The sequence below is a fragment of the Salvelinus sp. IW2-2015 genome, linkage group LG28 (assembly GCF_002910315.2).
Source record: "Salvelinus sp. IW2-2015 linkage group LG28, ASM291031v2, whole genome shotgun sequence".
Taxonomy (NCBI): domain Eukaryota; kingdom Metazoa; phylum Chordata; class Actinopteri; order Salmoniformes; family Salmonidae; genus Salvelinus; species Salvelinus sp. IW2-2015.
This window is the reverse complement of record NC_036868.1, coordinates 21,451,255-21,471,707: the sequence shown is the minus strand read 5'-3', so window position 1 is coordinate 21,471,707 and position 20,453 is coordinate 21,451,255. Positions and strand designations below refer to the sequence as shown.

Genomic DNA, 20,453 nt, shown 5'->3' with positions numbered 1-20,453 from the left:
GGCGCTTTCTCTTCCGAGTCGAAAAATTCGCACACCACGGATGAATTTGAAGTTGTAGCAATCGGGCCTAATTCGATAGCTACGTATTTGAATAAATATTATAACGTTTAAAAAAAATCTAATACAGGACATTCAACAGTATTGTTCTGTAACCATACGATACAGGTAAGGCATCTACTCGAATCACTGCGAACACAACAGCTGTTTGCCGGAGTTGTGAATAACTGGCTAAGTAACGTAGCTAGGTAGCTAGCTACTGGTGCATGTGCCGCATGTATGAGCTAATGGGTTAGCTGGGTGGCTAGCTAGCTAAATTATCAGTTTTGTGTGTGAATAAATGTGGATGCGTTGATGTCTCTACATCAGACTGAAGACATAGATCCATGTTGACAGTTGTTTAGTCTTGCAGGTGTATATGGCACTGTGTTAGTAACATCTTCAGCTCTAGCCAGCTAACGTTACAGTAGCTAAGTTAGTTAACGGTAGGTAAGTAAGATGACGTTGAGTGAGTACAAGGATAGCTACATGACTATGAGAGATGACTGGCATTTTGTTCTGATATTGCAATCTAGCGGCACCAGATCACTCCTCCTTGTCGCCCCCCCCCCCCCCCCCCCAAAAAAAAAAGAAGTTATTTTCAATTGTTCCAGTACTTTTACCAAGAATGATTGACAAAAGAGAACTGCCACTGTATATCATGAGAATGTATTCTATATTTTACTGATGTGACTGTCCAACCAAATCTACGTCCCATTTCCCTCTTTTCAACCTAATGACCTCTCATTCAGTTGCTCTCTAGAGTTTAATCAAAGCCTGTTTAAAACCCTTTGTAAGTATATGGAATAGCATATCTCTCTGTTTTCATTATATTGGCCTCTGTCCTATTGTCTCCCTAACCCCCCCCAGTGATGCCGAACCTTAGCTGTAGGTTCTACCAGCACCGGTTCCCTGAGGTGGAGGATGTGGTGATGGTGAACGTGCGCTCCATTGCCGAGATGGGCGCCTATGTCAGCCTGCTGGAGTACAACAACATTGAGGGCATGATCCTGCTGAGCGAGTTGTCGCGCCGACGTATCCGCTCCATCAACAAGCTCATTAGGATCGGACGCAATGAGTGCGTGGTGGTCATCCGAGTGGACAAAGAGAAGGGTGAGGCGGGGTTTGAGTGTGTCCGGTCAAGAAATGTAGACCGTGTGTGTGTACACATTGTGTTATAGGTAAAAAAATATATAAAAAAACATATTGTCAACTCTTTGCAGGGTACATTGATTTATCAAAGAGAAGAGTTTCGCCTGAGGATGCTATCAAATGTGAAGACAAATTCACCAAATCTAAAACCGTAAGTCAGGTTCACCATCAACACTCAGCCACGTGCCGGAGGATGCTGTAATATACAAAATTCTATTTATCATTCCGTTCCACCGATGTCATAAACTCTCAGACGTTTGTGCAGCCTGGTCCCAGATCTGTTTGTGMTGTACAGCCTACTACTGYCGTCGTTGGGATGACAATGACCATAGGAGTCCGTAAGAAAGCACAAACAGGGCCGTATTCATAGAGCATCTGAGTATGAGTGCTGATCTAGGATCAGTGTAGCCTTTTAAGTCATAATGAATATGATTACAAACAGGGGGCACCTGATCYTAGATCAGCACTCATACTCTGAGACACATTATGAATACGGGCTCAGATCTTGGACCAGGCTGACATTTGTGAGTCTTCCCTCTTGACCAGAGGTGATATCGAGGTGTAAATGTTTTTATGGTGTGGCGTCCGTGGCAGGTGTACAGTATCCTTCGACACGTGGCTGAGGTGCTGGAGTACACTAAGGACGAGCAGCTGGAGAGCCTGTTCACGCGCACCGCCTGGGTGTTTGATGAGAAGTACAAGCGTCCGGGATACGGCGCCTACGACGTCTTCAAACAGGCTGTATCGTGAGTATCGTGACTCTTCTTCCTAAATACAGTAMCAGTCAAAAGGTTTGGACACACCTACTCATTCAAGGGTTTTTCTTTATTTTTGATATTTTCTACATTGTAGAATAATAGTGAAGACATCAACTATGGAATAACACATGGAATCATGAAGTAACGAAAAAAGTGTTAAACAAATCAAAATATACTTTATATTTCAGGTTCTTCAAAGTAGCCGCCCTTTTCCTTGATGACAGCTTTGCACACTTTTGGCATTCTCTCAACCAGCTTCGTGAGGTAGTGACCTGGAATGCTTTTCCAACAKTCTTGAAGGAGTTCCCACATATGCTGAGCACTTGTTGGCTGCTTTTCCTTCACTCTGCAGTCCAACTCATCCCAAACCATCTCAATTGGGTTGAGGTCGGGTGATTGTGGAGTTCAGGTCATCTGATGCAGCACTCCATCACTATCCTTATTGGTCAAATAGCCCTTACATATTCTCACTAAGCGCAAACCAGATGGGATGGCGTTTTGCTGCAGAATGCTGTGGTAGCCATGCTGGTTAAGTGTGCCTTGAATTCTAAATAAATCACAGTGTCACCAGCAAAGCACCATCACACCTCCTCCTCCATGCTTCGCAGTGGGAATCACACATGCAGAGATGATCCGTTCACCTACTCTGCGTCTCACAAAGACACGGCGGTTGGAACCAAAAATCGCAAATTTGGACTCATCAGACCAAAGAACAGATCTCTACCGGTCTAATGTCCATTGCTTGTGTTTATTGGCCCAAGCAAGTCTCTTCTTCTTATTGGTGTCCTTTTAGTAGTGGTCTCCTTGCAACAAAACCATGAAGGCCTGATTCACGCAGTCTTCTCTGAACAGTTGATGTTGAGATGTCTGTTACTTGAACTCTGTGAAGCATTTATTTGGGCTGCAATCTGAGGTGCAGTTAATTGCTGATTTCTGAGGCTGGTAACTCTAGTGAACTTATCGTCTGCAGCAGAGGTAACTCTGGTTCTTCCTTTCCTGTGGCGGTCCTCATGAGAGCCAGTTTCATCATTGCACTTGATGGTTTTTGCGACTGCACTCAAAGGACTTTATATTTTCCGTATTGACTGACCTTCATGTCTTAAAATAATGATGGACTGTTGTTTCTCTTTGCTTATTTGAGCTGTTCTTGCCATAATATGGACTTGGTCTTTTACCAAATAGGGCTAGCTTCTGTTTACCAACCCTACCTTGTCACAACACAACTGATTGGCTCAAAMGCATTAAGAAGGAAAGAAAGTCCACAAATTAACTTTTAACRAGGCACACCTGTTAATTGAAATGCATTCCAGGTGATTACCTCATGAAGCTGGTTGAGATAATGCCAAGAGTGTGCAAAGCTGTCATCAAGGCAAAGGGTGGCTACTTTGGGAAATATAAAATATATTTTGATTTGTTTAACACTTTTTTTGGTTACTACATGATTCCATATCTGTTACTTCATAGTTTTAATGTCTTCACTAATATTGTACAATTGAGAAAATAGTTTAAAAAAACTGAAAAACCATGGAATGAGTAGGTGTGTTCAAACTTTGGACTGGTACTGTACASATGACTGAGCCAAGCTGTGTTAGGCTGGCTTGGTTAGGTATTCTCCATAGTTGCTGGAACCATGCTGGAAAGGACAATGTGAAAATAATATATCCGAGCCAGCACGGTGTGGCTGAACTACCCTGTAGTGTGAATAAGGTTTACAATGAGACTAAGACCTTTTATGTAGGTCTGCCCTTGTGCTGTCCTTGTCTATTAATGGTCTGTATTATGTCATGTCTTGTGTGGATCCCAGGAAGAGTCACTGCTGCTTCTGCGACAGCTAATGGGGATCCTAATAAAATACCATCTGTCATTCTTAGTAAGAGATGGACGCAGATATTGTAGGCGGGTGTGAATTGGATTGTAGTGTAGTGTTTGCTCCYGATCTCCTCATATCATTTAGTCAGATATCCATGCTCAAAAATGTTTTATTTTTCCCAGTGACCCTGCCATGCTGGATGGGCTAGACCTGACCGAGGAGGAGAGAGCCGTGCTCATTGACAACATCAACAGGCGTCTCACTCCACAGGCTGTCAAAATCAGAGCAGGTCAGATCACAGCACACTCAACATTAACAGTGCAATGAATATGTACTAGACATGTTAGAGAAGATCAATTGGGGGGGTGGRGGGGGTATCCATAAATGGCAGGTAGATTACATTGCAAAGATATGGGGGGTAGTTTTGATGCTACTTTCCTGCATTTCTAGACATTTTGTTATGCGGCTGAGAGAAAAGGTTGCAGATTTACTGCAATTCTATGCATTTTGCCATGGCTAATGCTGTGTTTTGCTCGAACATAATACGAAAATCTATACTGCTAAATTCATTATTTTAGGATGCTAATTTATTTAGAAACATTTTTCCCACACTGTTTGGACTTAGGCGAGCTGAAAAAACGATTAGGCGGCCCACCCAAGGATTTCAATTGCAGGAAAGTTATTGGCTAACTGATGAAGTCTTGTTGGGTCCGTATTTCCATATTTGATGTGTGTAGTTAAACAAATGTGTGGAGTTAAAATATATATATATATGTGCCTACACAACTATGGAAATTAGAGACATATGCTACATAATGTTCATTGATTCGTTCTCCAGAGTGGCATGTTGATGACACTATTGAACTCCTCTGAAGTTTTCAAATTAGAAACATGGCGACTTGACACTTTATTTTCTTTAAACAATACATTTTTACTATCKTCCTTGCAGACATCGAGGTGGCATGCTACGGGTATGAGGGCATTGACGCTGTGAAAGACGCACTGAGGGCRGGGCTTAGCTGCTCGACAGAGGCCATGCCCATCAAGGTAGGTTGCATCAAGGAACTCTCATACTCAATACTTCTAATCTATTTMATTATATTTCTATATCTATTTCCTTTTGTCGTTCTGTGGTTGACCTCAACTTTCTCGAAGGCGTTGTATGACCACTCGAGTGCATTCTCTCCCTAGATTAATCTGATAGCACCGCCACGCTACGTCATGACCACAACCACTCTGGAGCGCACCGAGGGCCTGTCGGTTCTCAACCAGGCCATGGCAGCCATCAAGGAGAGGATCGAGGAGAAGAGGGGCGTCTTCAACATCCAGATGGAGGTGAGACTGAGGATATGCAGTGACTTCAGAAAGTATTCATACCCCTTGACTTATTCCAYRTTTTGTTGTGTTWCAGCCTGAATTCAAAATGATTTAAACAGGTCCAWCTATACACAGTACCCCATAATGATGAAGTGAAAATGTTTTTAGAAATGTTTGCACATTTATTGAAAACAAAATMCAGAAATATCTCATTTACATAAGTATTCAYACCCCTGAGTCAATACATGTTAGAATCASCTTTGGCAGGTTATTGTCCTGCTGAAAGGTGAATTTGTCTCCCGGACCCTGTTAGAAAGCAGACTGAACCAGGTTTTCCTCTAGGATATTTCCTGTACTTAGCTCTATTCCATTTATGTTTATCAACAACAAAAAACTCCTTAGTCCTTGCTGATGACAATCATACCCATAACATGATGCAGCCACCACCATGCTTGAAAATATGCAGAGTGGTACTCAGTGGTGTTTTGTTGGATTTGCCCCAAACAACAAGCTTTGTATTCAAGACATAARGTTTATTTCTTTGCCACATTTTATGCAGTTTTACTTTCGTGCCTTATTGCAAACAGTATGCATGTATTGGAATAATTTGTATTCTGTACAGGCTTCCTTGTTTTCACTCTKTCATTKAGGTTAGTATTGTGGAGTAACTACAATGTTATTGATCCAACCTCAGTTTTCTCCTATCACAGCCATTAAACTCTTTAACTGTTTTAAAGTCAACATTGGCCTCATGGAGAAATCCCTGAGTGGTTTCCTTCCTCTACAGCAACTGAGGAAGGACGCCTGTATCTTTTATAGTGAAAAAGTGTAATTAATAACTTCACCATGCTCAAAGGGATATTCAATGTCTGCTTTTTATGTTTACCCATTTACCAATAGGTGCCCTTTGTGGTGTTTAAAAACTTTCCTGGTCTTTATGGTTGAATCTGTGTTTGAAATTCACTGCTTGACTGAGGAACCTTACAGATAATTGTATGTGTGGGGTACACATTCAAAAATAATGTTAAACACTATTATTGCACATAGTGAGTCCATGCAACTTATTATGTGACTTGTTCAGCAAGTTTTTACTCCTTAACTTATTGAGGCTTGCCATAACAAAGGGGATGAATACTTATGGACTCAATACATTTCAGCTTTTCATTTTTAAATAATTTGTAAACATAATGTTTTTTTGTACTTTTTACACCTTTTTCTCCCCAATTTCGTGATATACAATTGTCCCATTGCTGCAACTCCCGTACAAACTCGGGAGAGGTGAAGGTCAAAAGCCACGACCCTGCCAAGCCGCAACCCTGCCAAGCCGCACTGCTTCTTGACACACTGCTCGCTTAACCCGGAAGCCAGCCGCACCAATGTGTTGGAGGAAACGCCTTACAGCTGGTGAGCGAAGTCAGCGTGCATGCGCCTGGCCCGCCACAAGAAGTCGCTAGAGCGYGATGGGACAAGGACATCCCAGCCGGCCAAACTCTCCCCTAACCCGGATGATGCTGGGCCAATTGTGTGCTGCCTCATGGGTCTCCCGGTCTTGGCCGGCTGCGACACAGCCTGGGATCGAACCCGGGTCTGCGGTGACGTCTTTAGCACTGTAATGCAGTGCCTTAGGCTGCTGCGCCATTCGGGAGGCCCGTTTTGTAAACATGTCCAAAAACATAATTTTAGTTTGACATTATGGGGTGTTTTGTTATAGGCCAGTGACACAAAGTCTCAATTTAATCAATTTCAAATTCAGGCTGTAACACAACAAAATGTGGAAAAAGTCAAGGGGTGTGAATACTTTCTGAAGGCACTGTAGATACAGTAGATGGTTGGGTGAGAAAACGATGCAGAGATGGGAGGTCAGTTTGCCAGTAGTATGAGGGAATACCAAAGTAMTTATGCGAAAGGTGGTTTCTCTCTTCGTGGCCTTTGATGCTACTTCCCATGAAGTGCATGTGTCATGTCCATCATACAAAAGAGCCCAAACTCTGATGTTTCAAATGTTGACTCGGCGAAGATGTACCACCTGAATACGTCCATTCAATACAGTGCAGTGTCCATTTACACCCGTAGCTCTYATCCCCTTCCACAAAGATGTACTTCAGTACTTTTCGATTTATCTCCCAGGATTTCTCCATGCATATCTTATCAGCCAGGAGGCCTTTATTTATTTGGAGTGCATTCCTTCAGTCCCCTGCAATCMACTAAATAATTACACWTCTCATACACAGAGCTTAAACCTAACACTACTTTCAATCTCTGGGGATATATAAAAAAAGTAATTTACAAACTATCAGTAAATAACAACTTGACTGTTGTGCCTGTTCTTCCTAGCACCAATGTTTTGTTTTACTTACCTTTACAATAATTAGGTGGGTGCTTATATTTGTCCTATTTGTGAATTGGATTCTACATTTTTGTTGTTGCATATCCCACTCCCCTTGAGTGAATTAATTGATTACAAGAGCATCTGCTAAATAACTAAATGCGGTGTAATGTTCTTGTTATACCCCCCCCCTCAGGCAAAGGTGGTGACGGACACGGACGAGACCGAGCTGGCCCGTCAGCTTGAGAGGCTAGAGCGGGAGAATGCAGAGGTGGATGGAGACGACGAGGACGGAGAGATGGAGGCTAAAGCGGAGGACTAGTCCAGTCAGCCCTGAAAGAAGGGATGTTTGGAAGAAAACAAAAGGATGGACAGACTTGGCCATAGTCCCACAGATGTATTCACTGGCTAATAACCCTCTAAATTGATAATTAGGGACTTCTCAGAAGATGGAAACATACATTGCTATTCTCTCAAGTCTAGAAATGGATAGACGGAAATGTTTTAAAGCAAGTAAGACAAACTATACCAGTAACCATTTTACAGTACAAACACYAATTTGGATCAATTATACCCATATATATATATATATGCAGGAAACTGTTTACAAGCAGTGGCCTTTTACTTTCTTGGAAAAGAGCCCCAGTGTCCATTGCAAATTCACAGGAAGTGATGTGTGTAAAGAGGTATAGGCTCTAGTTTTGTGTGATACTGGCTTGGGTTACTTATGTGCTGTTCCTCCTCCAGTAGTATGGATTTTTACTGGCAGGATCTTGCTCGTGTGTAGCTCATGACATCAATAAAGTTCTGCAAGTTTGATCTTAGTGGTTTTGGGTATGAATTGCAGCTGTGCTCCGATTGATTGTGTAGAAAAATCACATTTTTAAACTTTAATAGCTATCCTAAAGCGCTTGTACCATGGCACAGTGGTTCTTCATACTCCCAGACATATCTAGTCAATACCAATTATTTAAACTATTGGTGTATGAAAGACTCACTGGGCCAAATCACATTTCTATTGACAAAACCCAAGTATACAATTCTTTAAAAAAAATCTTTATTCCAAACAAAATTTCCACTGGTACAAAAAGAAAAAATGGAAACAATGTTTACACAAATCAGTATCCTTTCCAGGCGGTGCTGTTGCCTGTGTTACAAGACCAACCAACCACAARTCAAATGTTCAATAGCAGAATTTATAGAAAGTATTGTTTGTAATACAAAAACAAAAATACCTTTAAGGTTTACCCTTCGCATAAACAGAAGTTTCACTCAGCAGATGCCACGTCGAAACAGCAGTCAAATAACTTTTATGATATAGAAGTTGTGAATGGTTCCGAGTACTAACGTCACAAAACTATAGAGAAACAGAACGGTGAACTTCTTTCCACAGCTTAGTAGCTATGTTCTCTTCAACCGTTAACCCCTAATCCGCTACCTCCACTGTCACCCWCAGAACATCCAACTCGAGCCAAGAAACTGTAGTAGGGTCATTGTCCAAGTGGTTGCTTTCATGCATCTTCAATAAGCACGTCGTCAGTCATTCAAGCACACACGTAGGCTATACACCAATACAAAGTCAGCAGCTGCAGTAGAGTAACATGACATGTACCAGAGTCTATTGGAAGAATGAGAAAAYGGGAGCTCAACGAGTGAATGCTGTTGGGGTATTAGGTTGAGCCCATTTGATTTTAGGCCGCTCAAATTGAGAAGTCTTTTTGGTGACTGACAACACTAAAGTCAGATTACTCTATTAGAAAAAGTTGGATTCGTTCAGTGCTTTCTTGGGTTTCTTATTTCACCAGCCCAATCTTCTTGGCTTCCGTTTCGTAGATCAGCAACCGCCACATCTTGACGATGAAGACCTCTGCTTCTTCATCCAAAACCTTGGTGTAGAGAATTGCAGTTAGATTAATTACAGTACTTTAAAATCAGGAGACCAAAAGCAGTTCACCAATGCTCTTTTAAGGCCTGTTTAATATTTCGATCAAAACACAGTTAAATCTGTTTTAGCTGGACAGACAACTGAGAATGTTCCCGGGATACTCACCATGGCAACATCATCCAAGATGCCCTGTGGTGTACCATGAGCCATCACCTGGGGGAGGTCAAAATTAAGGAATCAGAATGAAACTCATATTGCAAAAACACCAGCTCCCCAGTAAATTGCGTYAATCACGCTTACACACCTTTGAGCAGACAAAATCGACTAGCGTAGCCTCCTCTTCTCCAATGTACTCGATTATCTTTTTGTTGATCCAGGGGCGTATGCGTCGATCCATCAGAGTCTGGGGAGGACAGTCAGCAGTACTTTAGTCACTGCACCAGATATTATTCATATAGGTCTGTACCAGTTTTGTAGGGAAACACATTTTCTACTTTGACAAAGGGCTACATCAGCAATTCCCTTGGACTACAGCTTCTAGTCGTTGAATTATCAAAACCAACCAGCGTTATCTGTATGTCATATTTCCTCTGGTCTGCCCACCACTAGTCTGGTTTCCAGTCGGTTTCTGCGCTCTTGCTAACACAGAACTAGTTGGCAAGAGAGCAGAAACAGACTGGAAAGCAGGGTACTGCCACATCCTATCCTCACCGAGTCCACGGCGGACCAGTCCAGCGGGTAGGAGAACAGCTCYGTCTTGCCCGTGGGGATCTTCTCGATCAGGCTCTTGATGTGCTTGCGTTTCTCCTCTGTGTTGGCGCCCTTGATGGCCGCCAGGCCCGAGGCGCCGTCTACCACACTCTGGAGGTTCTTGTCGTCGTCGCCGTAGTCCAGAGGCACCAGCTTGCGCTTGCGGGGAGCCTCGTCTGCCTCCTCGTCTTCGAATTTGTTAAAGACGCTGTCCACAGTGAGCTTCTTGCGTTTGATGGCCACGTTGGGCTGGCTGGGGCTGCTAGTGGCTCCTAGAGAGATATTTAGACATACTTTAAGCCTTTCTTCATGGAGTCTCAAACAGGACAGTTACATTTAATTGATATCTTAAAGCAGTTTGAGTGACATCCCTCTCAAATTAAAGAGTTTGTCAGGCCCAAGGCATCTGTGCAGATACAGCTATATGCCTCAATCTAAAAATGAATGGTAAAGATAGGCAGTCTTACTTCATTATTTTAATTATCCTGATATTTCCCCTTCATTAGTGATTGAGGAGCTTAATTGGATATACACAACAGATCATTAGTTAGTTAGCACTATAGTTGTCATTATGTCCAGATGATTCTAGACCTAGCATGTCCCACCGACCGAACTCACCCAGTTTGAGACTGAGSCCGATCTTGGGGCGGAACTCCTGAGGCGGGGTCTCGTGAGGGGGAGAGTTCTCGTGGGGGATGATGATGCCGGAGGGCGACTCGTCCCCGCCACAAGGCGTGTTGGGGGTGGCACCCCCGCTGGCTGACGAAACAGAGGGGGCCGCCGTGATTGGCCGCAGCGTGGGCTTCAGGCAGGGCTTGGACACCGATTGGTCGTCATCAAACTCCTCCTCCCCCTCTTCCACATCATCATCAGAGTGGGGGTGGTGATGGGGTACATGGTGGTCCCCTCTGTCCCTCTCCCGGTCTCTTTCCCCTCTCTCCCGGTCTCTTTCCCCTCTCTCCCCCCTCTCCCGGTCTTTTCCCCCCCTCTCCCGGTCTCTTTCCCCCCTCTCCCGGTCTCTTTCCTCTCTCTCCCGATCACCTCGGTCTCTTTCCCCTCTTTCTCTCTCCCGATCACCTCGGTCTCGATCACCTCGGTCTCGATCACCTCTCTCTCTCTCCCGATCACCTCGGTCTCGATCCCTGTCTCCTCGGCGATCCCGGTCCACCCGTGGGGCCTTGTGTACCTGCTCCTCCTCAGGGTCGGGCTCTAGCTTCACCGGAGGCTGCCGCAGACGCTCCGCCTCCTCTTCCATCTGGACCAATCGGTAAAGAGAAGCAGTGTGAGACAAGGGGCTTACACAGTCAGGAAAGTGGATACACTCGCCTAACGTTATTGTGTAGCCAAGATAGCCAGATGGATAGAGACCCACTTACAATGCAGACATACAGACAAAGGGATCCGAGGACAAAATGACCTTCAGGCATAAACAGTCAGGCAGATAGTCACACACACACACTCCCTCTCTCTCTTTCCCTCTCACCCTGCGTATCTCGGCTTCGGGGTCTGGGTGTCCCTCGGCCAGCAGCCTTTGTCTGATCTCCTCCAGCTCTTCCTTCTCTCTCTTCCTGTCACGCTCATCCACCTCAGTCTCCTTCTCCCGGTCTCTCAGACGCTTCTGCAGTGCGCTGCCCCTAGGGGTCGCACACGGAACAACACCTTTATAACAATGGCCCTGACACTCATCAACAAATGTCTTCAAGTTTGTTTTTGTTTTTTTAAGAAGGGAGATTTCTCTTCCCAAATGTCRAAGCCAAAAACATATGTTGTCATTTCAGACCGCCATCATCTTGACAGCTTACATTATCGACATTAAAATGGTCTCAATTATATCTTTCATTMCGATTTATCTTCTGTAGTATGTAAACCTAGCGGATCAGCATCATAAATGAATGAAATGTGCTGGTGGTCACCTGTAGTACTTAGGGTCATCTCTGTCGTCATCATAGTCCTCCAGGAACTCCTTCAGCCGTTTGCTTTCTTTAGTCTGTAGGAGACAATGATGAATGGAAACATACCAATTATGTCTACGGTAGGACATTTCACACCCAGATCAGTGGTAAACCCGGGGCACAGCGTAGCAAAACGTTTCACAACRGACAATGAAAATCATCATTCCCATTGGAAAAGTCCAGGTAGTCCCGCCCCTTGTTTCAAARGGTTTTCTCCCTGCTCAACACGACCCAGGAATGCCATGCGAGGGTGAGAACGGGGTTTGTATTTCTTCCTACCATCTCTCTCCTGCGCTCTTCCTCCCGCTCAGACTCCTTGGAGTAGTCTCGAGCCTTCTTCCTCTCGCGGACCTCCCAGTTTTTCAGACGCTTCAGACAGACACGAGACAGAAATTAAGCAACATTTCATAGCCAACACACACACACATGATTCTCACGCCACTAAGCTACCTCTTGATAGGCTGCCTCCTTGTCTCGGAGTTTCCTCTCCAGCCTTCTCCGCTCGTAGACCTCCTCCTCATCCTCCTGGTCACGCTTCTTGTCCTTGTCTCTGTCGCGACTCACCTCTCTACAACATAACATCAACCTAGTTACCTCCCAATCATTCCTTACTTCACAATTCATTGCTTTATTTAAAAACACACACCTGGAGTGGCTGCGGTCATTGCTCCTGTCGCGGCTCCTCTCCCTTTCCCACTCCCGCTCTCTCTCTTTCGTCCGGTTGCGATCACGGTCACTCCTGTCCCGTTCACGGTCTCTCTCGCGCTCGCGCTCCCTCTCCTTCTCACGCTCTTTCTCGCGCTCTTTCTCCCGCTCGCGGTCCCGKCGCTCCCTTTCGCGTTCCCTCTCCTTGTCCCTCTCCCGTCGCTCGCGATCAAACTCTGCACGCTCCTTCTCTTTCTTGTCCTTCTCCTCCTCCAGTTTCTGCAAAGAGAACAGAGGAGGTTGATAAATTGGAGGCTCCGGGGAGGACAGCCATGCAACAGAACAGGAGCACAGTAAGGCTGGGTCACACGTTTCTCTAAGTGCACAGAAGTGGATCTAGAAGTGGCTTCCAGGCTCTGGGGGCGAAGGGGACTACTGTAACAATGTAGATTYCTGTTATCTAAGGATGAAGTAGTTGAGTTAGAGGCTGACGTTTTGGCCCAACAGCCGCTCCTTGGCAGGGCTAAGAGTTTCTATGGGAAAATAACAACAAGCTGTCATGAGACACGGCACTCCTTTGTCCATGTATAGCATGATTTCGTTTATYTTACTGAGAACCTTGGGGACCAAATAAAAAATATAAATCGGCTTGCAGGACGGATTTGGCCTGCGGGCCATCAGTTAAAGACCACAGTATCAATACAGTACAATGATTGTTTAGCACAAGCAGGGCGACTTACAAGTTAACTAAAAAAAAGACACTGGAAACCACTTTGAGGTCAAAGACGACATCTTGTTGGCCGTGTCAAAGGCATTCCAAACGAGAAAAAGGAGCTGCTTGATAGACAACGCTTTTTCTCTCCCAAGTCAGTGTCCTCATTACAAGAGAAACAACAAAACAAAAAAAGGCGTCAATCCTTTTGTGAAACTAGTTGTTGGTGACTTACAGGTGTTGAGCTACGGATTTCAGCCCGTCGCAGCCCCTACAAGCCTATAAAAGTTAGGCCTGGAAGGAAAAGCAGGTCAAACGATACACAGGGGGGAGATTCACTTTCCCTCAAGCAAATCATCAAAAACAACCGTTAACTTCTATGGGGTACATTGGTAAAAACAGAAAGCCGTGAAACATCCTGGTACATCTTTTCTTTTAAACATTTTCTGGACAGGTAAATTAAATCGTAGAGGCTCTTACCCCTGCTTCGGTCTTCTGTAGTTCTCCCGTGACTCGATTTCCCAGACACACGCTAAGAGACAACTCCCTCCTAGCACTACGCCCATGGCTCCCCATGTACTCAACTGATTTACAGACAATTACAAACCATGCATTCTAAATACACTGTGAGGCTCAAGTTTGTGTTGGGGTTTTTGTGAAATACAGTGAGACCACAGGTTACCTATGGGCCTTTCCCACAAGGTCAGACCGCTAAAAGCAGTCCATAACAAACAACAGATGGTTGTCCTCCTGGTCTGATCCAGACTACAGAGCCACGGGTCTAGTGCAGCTTAAGACGAAGAGCAAGGAAAACAAACAGGCAGAAAAGGAGAGATGGGTGAAATAGAGAAGAGAGCACACTGGTACTATGGGCATGGGTGGAAGGGGTCTGATTGGTTAAGTCTTCCTACTTGAACTTACCTTGCTCTGCACTCCATTGGTGACCGMTTGGGCATAGAGTAACTGCAGGTAGGCCATAGGTACATGACGTTCCCCTTCTATATCAAGCATAGGCCTTACCATTTGTGCTTGAGAAAGGATCTCATTACGTATTACTAGTACCTCCTTTACCACAAGTCTACTGCCGTAGATTATGAACCCCACAAATAATGGCCGCGTGAAAATGAAGATGAAGGCGGTGAACGGCAGTTAGAAATCAGGAAGGGGACGGACAAGTTCAGAGAATAAAGGGAGAAAGAGCTAAAGTGACAAGAGGGAAAGAGAGAATCAAATACAGAAATAGAGGGACTGACAATTGGACACAGGACGAGGAGAGATGGGCCTTTTCTCTAACACACACACACTTATCCACAGGGTGGGTTGGAACTCACCTGGCTAGTCTTCAGAACGCAGAGTGCTGTGGAGGGGCGCCCCCCCCACTGCTATAACAGTACAATCTACAGCCCAAATCACTGCAGTGGTTATTGACCGAGTCTCAGTGACTTGACTTTTACACACACATTATGTAGAATGGTCATCATTTACAGAGGACTCACACAGGTTCACTGGCCTCTCTGGCTTGCGTACAACATGATAAATAGATGGAACTCAACAACAAAACGGCGTGGTTCTCTCCACATATGGCAAATAACTGGTCTAAAAGCAAGACCAACATTCTGTTGACATGTATCTAATGGATGGGCTGTGTGTTGAGAGGTTCTCATTAAGTTCCACAACCTCAGCCACCACTGTAAGCCAGAGTGCCTGTGCAGTTGCCCCTATGCGAATCCTCGAGGGGGGAGCGCCCAGTATATGTACAAAATAAAGGAAAGCTCATACTTACATGCTATCCTCGACAACTTTTTCCAAAGCTCTGAGATTCATCTTGCTTTAGTCACCATATGATCTCTATCATAATGGCGGGGTTTAATGAATAGATTAGCTTTAAGGTAACTTTACATTGTCGCCATGCATTTTGTTTGTGTGTGATGAATGAGCTATGGATCTAGCCAGCTATACTATCACACCTAAATACCCTAATATATACAAAATAAAATGTCCCGTCGACACGAGTCAAATTAGGTTTGAAAACGGTGACAATACTACAAATCCAGATATTTCACATTGAGATTTTTGAGCAAGGTATGCAATATTTTGACGTAAAAATTCAACTATTCTCCCATCCTAAATTTAGACCAGGGATGGGCAACTGGTGGCCCGTGGGCCTTTTGAATTTCAAAATTTGGTTGTACATCTGCAGTTTTACTCTTGTTTTGTCAGTCACTGATAGTCAATTTGCCCATGTCAGCTAAAATGWTTTAGATTGCCAAGTTAGCTGGCCGCTAAACTATCTAAACGTGTTATCATGGTGGAATTACCGGCCGGGGGGCCCCCCATTGATTTTGTTAGTCGGTCTCAGTCAGAAAAAAGAAAAGAAAAAAAACTGCAACCCTTTTCCCAACCACAAGGCAAAGTGAGTAGAATTGCACAAAAAAAAATATATATATATATCCACTGTCAAAAGGGGGGGCCACCAAAATGTTTTGCTCGCAGTGTGTGTGTGTGGGGGGGGGGGTATGGATGTGGGTACGCAGACCCGCGAGCAACTGCAGCCCCTCATGATGAGTTCAGATTTTGTGGCCCCCACCCCCAGCAGAGTTGCCCATCCCTGATTTAGACTATATAAAACAGGTCCTTGCACAAAATGTCCACTAGCAGTAAGTGTGAAAACCCAAAAGGAGTGTACTACTATCGTGTGTAGCTTCTTTTCCAAAAACCTGCAATGTGAGTGAGAGAGATGAGTAAGGTAATATACCTTGTGGGTGTCGCGGAATTTACTGATCTCTCTAGAAATCAGGTCTCTCTTGTCATCCTCCAATCCGTCAATTGCGTTGATATCCTCCTAAGGGACGATGGGAGGCAGGAAGAAGGGATAGTGTTCAGGGTCATGCTGTCAWCCAGAATGACAGAAGAAAAAAAACTACGATTTAATACAAAATGTTGAATCTGTAGTCTTCCTCAAATTAAGGGGATTGGTCCTCAAGTCATGGCACAGTCATTTTATTTAGGTTAAATGGAGTTAGCCTGCACCGGACCAGGTTAGTGCTGAAGGATTCATTGCCATAGAAATGGACCTRGCTAAAAGGTGAGACACTTTCGAATTACCTGTTATCCCGAGTTGAACTCAGAGTTGACCAACGTTATCTCACCAACTCCTCACACCAGGTACGTAGGATACTCCTCAGGACTAGACTTAATCCCTATCCAGACTTTCGTATACCAACAAATACAATGTAGGCAATTGGATAAATATAAAATKATTTCCCCATTTTTTTGAACATACCATTTTGTTCAGTCCATTTTATTTCCCTTTTTTTCGGGATATCCAATTGGTAGTTACAGTCTTGTCCCGTCGCTGCAACTCCCGTATGGACTCGGGAGAGCCGTGCGTCCTCCGAAACACGACCCAGCCAAGCCGCACTGCTTCTTAACACAATGCCCACTTAACCCAGAAGCATACACCTGGCGATCGTGTCAGCGTGCATTGTSCCYGGCCCGCCACACGAGTCGCTAGAGCGCGAAGGGACAAGAACATCCCCTGCCGGCCAAACCCTCCCGTGACAACGCTGRGCCAATTGTGCAGCGCCCCATGGGTATCCCAGGTCGCGACAGAGCATGGACTCAAACCAGCATCTCTAGTGGCACAGCTAGCACTGCAGTACAGTGCCTTAGACCACCGCGCCACTSSSKAGGCRTTATCCTGCCTTTTCTTTTGTTCATCTTTATCAAGGGTGCCAATAATTTCGGTCATGACYGTATATAATGTGCCCAAATACAATCACAACCCCCAACCAACGTCTACCAGGTAAATCTAAAGTGAGATAAGAGAAAGTAGCCCTAAATACCTCTTCTTTCTTCTCTTTCTTCTTCCTGCGGTGGGGGGACTCATCATTCAAGGCAGCATTGAGCTCGCTGGCATACTCGCGGATCAGACCGTCGATGGCGCCCTTGACGACCTGATCCCGCCTCTTAGTGTCCTCGTCGATCACCTCCTCCTYTCCCTCCGCCTCCTCTTTTCCACCCTCTGCCTTTGCCTTTAAGCAGAAAGAAAMAGAGACCGCGAGAGAGACAGGCGGGTTAGTATTACATCCAAGTCAACTCATCTTCAGCCTCACTTGTTTAAAAAAATTATTTGAAGTATAAGGAGCTATTTTGTTTCAGGCCTTTCGCCAGAGTTCCCCATTCGTTTAGCCAACCCTGCCTCCGAGAGCTGGATCCATCATAGTCTCCACTGGATGTCACTCAGACCGGCATACTGGCAGGAGGCTGAAGGTTTTAATTTCATTCAACATTTAGGACCAGTTTCCCAAACACAGATTAAGCCTAGTCCAGGACTAAAAAGCTAATTCAATAGAGATTCCATTGAAATAGATTAAGCCTAGTCCTTGACTAATGTGTCCTAGAAACTAGCCCATAACCTACATGGTAATGTGACGTTCCCCTCTCCCATCCCTCCAGCTCGGAGTGTCCCCCTTCCCCACTACATTACCCACCCCATTGCCGTTGGTGCTGCTCTTCTTCTTGGCCTTGAAATCATCCAGCTGGGCCTTGGTCTTGGCGTCCACCTTCACCAGCAGCTTTTTCACCCCGATCTGCAGCTSGTGGAGCAGCCGCAGGGCCCGCAGCGTTGACTCAGGCTCTTTGTACTCACAGAACCCAAAAGCTGGAGAGAATAGAGAAGGAAGGATTGGCACCGAGGGTTTATATCAATACACAGCCATCGGAGTTGCGACCAGGAATGAGGAATAGCTTCAGCAGGGTCGTGTTCATTAGGGCATGSAATGGAACATTTAAACGGGTGTTTCTTATCAGACAAGTCCATGTAGTTACAACCTTTTTTAATCTGCTTTCTTCTGATTAATGCCTACTGAACAGGAGCCTACACATTTTTTTTCTCACTAAATAGTAGTTGCTTCACATTGGCAAAGCACGCCTTGGTGAGGGTGACATTGGACTTACATGGTGGTAGAGTACTTTAGAAKTGTTGTACCTGTTCTGTTTTTACCTTGAAGTTTTCCAGAGGCTCCTTGGACTCTCTTCCAGCTTAGGACCAGGCCACATTTCTGAAGAGTGAATAATTGCTTGCTTTACTACAGGGACCTACTAAAGGACATTGCTTTTCATCAGAGTATCAGGGGAAAACATTGTTGGTCAAAAGGGAAACAGCTTTTATAAATCAAACCTAAAAGGCTGCACCGTCACATGCAAAAAAACAGAAGCAAAATTAACAACTATCCTGGCTCAGAAAGGTGGTTTCAATTGTCCATTCCACGAGCACGACTTGACTAAAGACACTGTTTATAGCCTAAATAAAGCTTAATGTCTCTTTCCAAAGCATCTGCATTCAAGTTCCCCTTCCTYACCGCCAGCAGCTGTCGAATCAGCATGTCCGAGGCTTTCTCTGAGATGTTCCCTACAAACACAGTGGTGGTGGGGCCACTGTTCTCGTCCGTCTCCTTGGCCTTCACCAGGGCGGCCTCCTTCCTGGGTGCCACAGGCATGGAGGTGGGCACCAAGACCGCGGGGGTTTGGGTCATAATACCCATGTGGACTGGTATCATTGGGGTACCTGGAATAGAGACAATGCGATAATGTATACTAGAGCTCGACCGATTAATTTTGGCTGATTTCAAGTTTTCATAACTAAAAAAGAAAATCGGCAATCGGCCTTTTTGGACACCGATTACATTGCAATCCACGAGGAGACTGAGTGGTAGGCTGACCACCTGTTACGCGAGGGCAGCATCAAAAGGACCTTGTGGCTGCAAGGAGCCATGGTAAGTTGCTAGCTAGCATTAAACTTCTCTTATTAAAAAAAAAATAACAATCTTCACATAATCACTATTTAACCTAGTAATATCATCAACTATGTGTAGTTAACTAGTGATTATGTGAAGATTGTTATTTTTTTTCACCGCTTTGATTATATGCAACGCAGGACAAGCTAGTTAACCTAGTAATATCATCAACTATGTGTAGTTAACTAGCTTGTCTTGCGTTGCATATAATCAAAGCGGTGAAAAAAAAGCACAATCGTTGCACAAATGTACCTAACCATAAACATCAATACCTTTCTTAAAATCAATACACAGAAGTATATATTTTTAAACCTGCATATTTAGTTAAAAGAAATACATGTTAGCAGGCAATTGTGTCACTTATCTTGCGTTCAGTGCAAGCTGAGTTAGAGTATATGCAGCAGTTTGGGCCGCCTGGCTCGACATAACATTGAAGGTTGTGCAATGTAACAGCAATATTTAGACTTAGGGTTGACGCCCGTTCATTCGATAAAATACAGAACGGTTCCGTATTTCACTGAAAGAATAAACGTTTTGTTTTCTAAATGATAGTTTACGGATTTGACCATATTAAGGACCAAAGACTCGTATTTCTGTGTGTTTATTATAATTAACTCAATGATTTGATAGAGCAGTCTTACTGAGCGGTGGTAGGCAGAAGGAGGCTCATAGGAATTCATTCAAACAGCACTTTACTGCGTTTGCCAGCAGCTCTTAGCAATGCTTGAAGCACAGCGCTCTTCATGACTTCAAGCCTATCAACTCCCGAGATTAGACTGGCAATACTAAAGTGCCTATAAGAACATCCAATAATCAAAGGTATATGAAATACAAATGGTAGGGAGAGAAATAGTCGACGAGAGGCTTGCAAGCCAAAGAACCCATCCCAACCGTGAAGCACGGGGTGCTTTTGCTGCAGGAGGGACTGGTGCACTTCACAAAATAGATGGCATCATGAGGAGGAAAATTATGTGGATATATTGAAGCAAATCTCAAGACATCAGTCAGGAAGTTAAAGCTTGGTCGCAAATGGGTCTTCCAAATGGACAATGACCCCAAGCATACTTCCAAAGTTGTGGCAAAATGGCTTAAGGACAACAAAATCAAGGTATTGGAGTGGCCATCACAAAGCCCTGACCTCAATCCCATAGAAATATGTGGGAAGAACTGAAAAAGCGTGTGCGAGCAAAGAGGCCTACAACCTGACTCAGTTACACCAGCTCTGTAAGGTGGAATGGCCAAAATTCTGGCACTTATTGTGGGAACTGTGGAAGCTACCCGAAACATTTGTGACCAAGTTAAACAATTTAAA

The 20,453-nt window shown here is 44.5% G+C and overlaps 2 protein-coding genes across 5 annotated transcripts in view; one reads left to right on the top strand and one right to left on the bottom strand.

Annotated features, from left to right (window-relative positions):
• LOC111954162 (eukaryotic translation initiation factor 2 subunit 1) lies at positions 1 to 8,218 on the top strand. The gene is made up of 8 exons (XM_023973675.2): positions 1 to 165; positions 907 to 1,149; positions 1,260 to 1,339; positions 1,783 to 1,934; positions 3,939 to 4,045; positions 4,706 to 4,803; positions 4,948 to 5,091; positions 7,596 to 8,218. The coding sequence occupies exons 2-8, from the start codon at positions 909 to 911 to the stop codon at positions 7,719 to 7,721; spliced, it is 948 nt and encodes a 315-aa protein (XP_023829443.1). The 5' UTR covers positions 1 to 165; positions 907 to 908; the 3' UTR covers positions 7,722 to 8,218.
• A 221-nt stretch (positions 8,219 to 8,439) lies between these two features.
• LOC111954161 (RNA-binding protein 25) overlaps positions 8,440 to 20,453 on the bottom strand; it is a 44,950-nt gene continuing 32,936 nt past the window's right edge. Inside the window, exons 3-17 of one of the 4 annotated variants that reach the window (XM_070435775.1) lie at positions 18,707 to 18,912; positions 18,349 to 18,406; positions 17,837 to 18,006; positions 17,189 to 17,377; positions 16,099 to 16,185; positions 12,633 to 12,910; positions 12,437 to 12,554; positions 12,266 to 12,355; positions 11,948 to 12,021; positions 11,518 to 11,668; positions 10,653 to 11,289; positions 9,996 to 10,306; positions 9,589 to 9,687; positions 9,450 to 9,497; positions 8,440 to 9,285 (exon numbers count right to left, since the gene is read on the bottom strand). In XM_070435775.1, the coding sequence (XP_070291876.1) occupies positions 9,193 to 9,285; positions 9,450 to 9,497; positions 9,589 to 9,687; positions 9,996 to 10,306; positions 10,653 to 11,289; positions 11,518 to 11,668; positions 11,948 to 12,021; positions 12,266 to 12,355; positions 12,437 to 12,554; positions 12,633 to 12,910; positions 16,099 to 16,185; positions 17,189 to 17,377; positions 17,837 to 18,006; positions 18,349 to 18,406; positions 18,707 to 18,912 (2,609 nt within the window). In that variant the 3' untranslated portion in view covers positions 8,440 to 9,192. Of the gene's footprint in view, positions 9,286 to 9,449; positions 9,498 to 9,588; positions 9,688 to 9,995; positions 10,307 to 10,652; positions 11,290 to 11,517; positions 11,669 to 11,947; positions 12,022 to 12,265; positions 12,356 to 12,436; positions 12,911 to 16,098; positions 16,186 to 17,188; positions 17,378 to 17,836; positions 18,007 to 18,333; positions 18,407 to 18,706; positions 18,913 to 20,453 lie in introns of all 4 variants that reach the window. The other 3 variants (XM_070435774.1, XM_070435773.1, XM_070435772.1) reach the window with 3 other exon arrangements.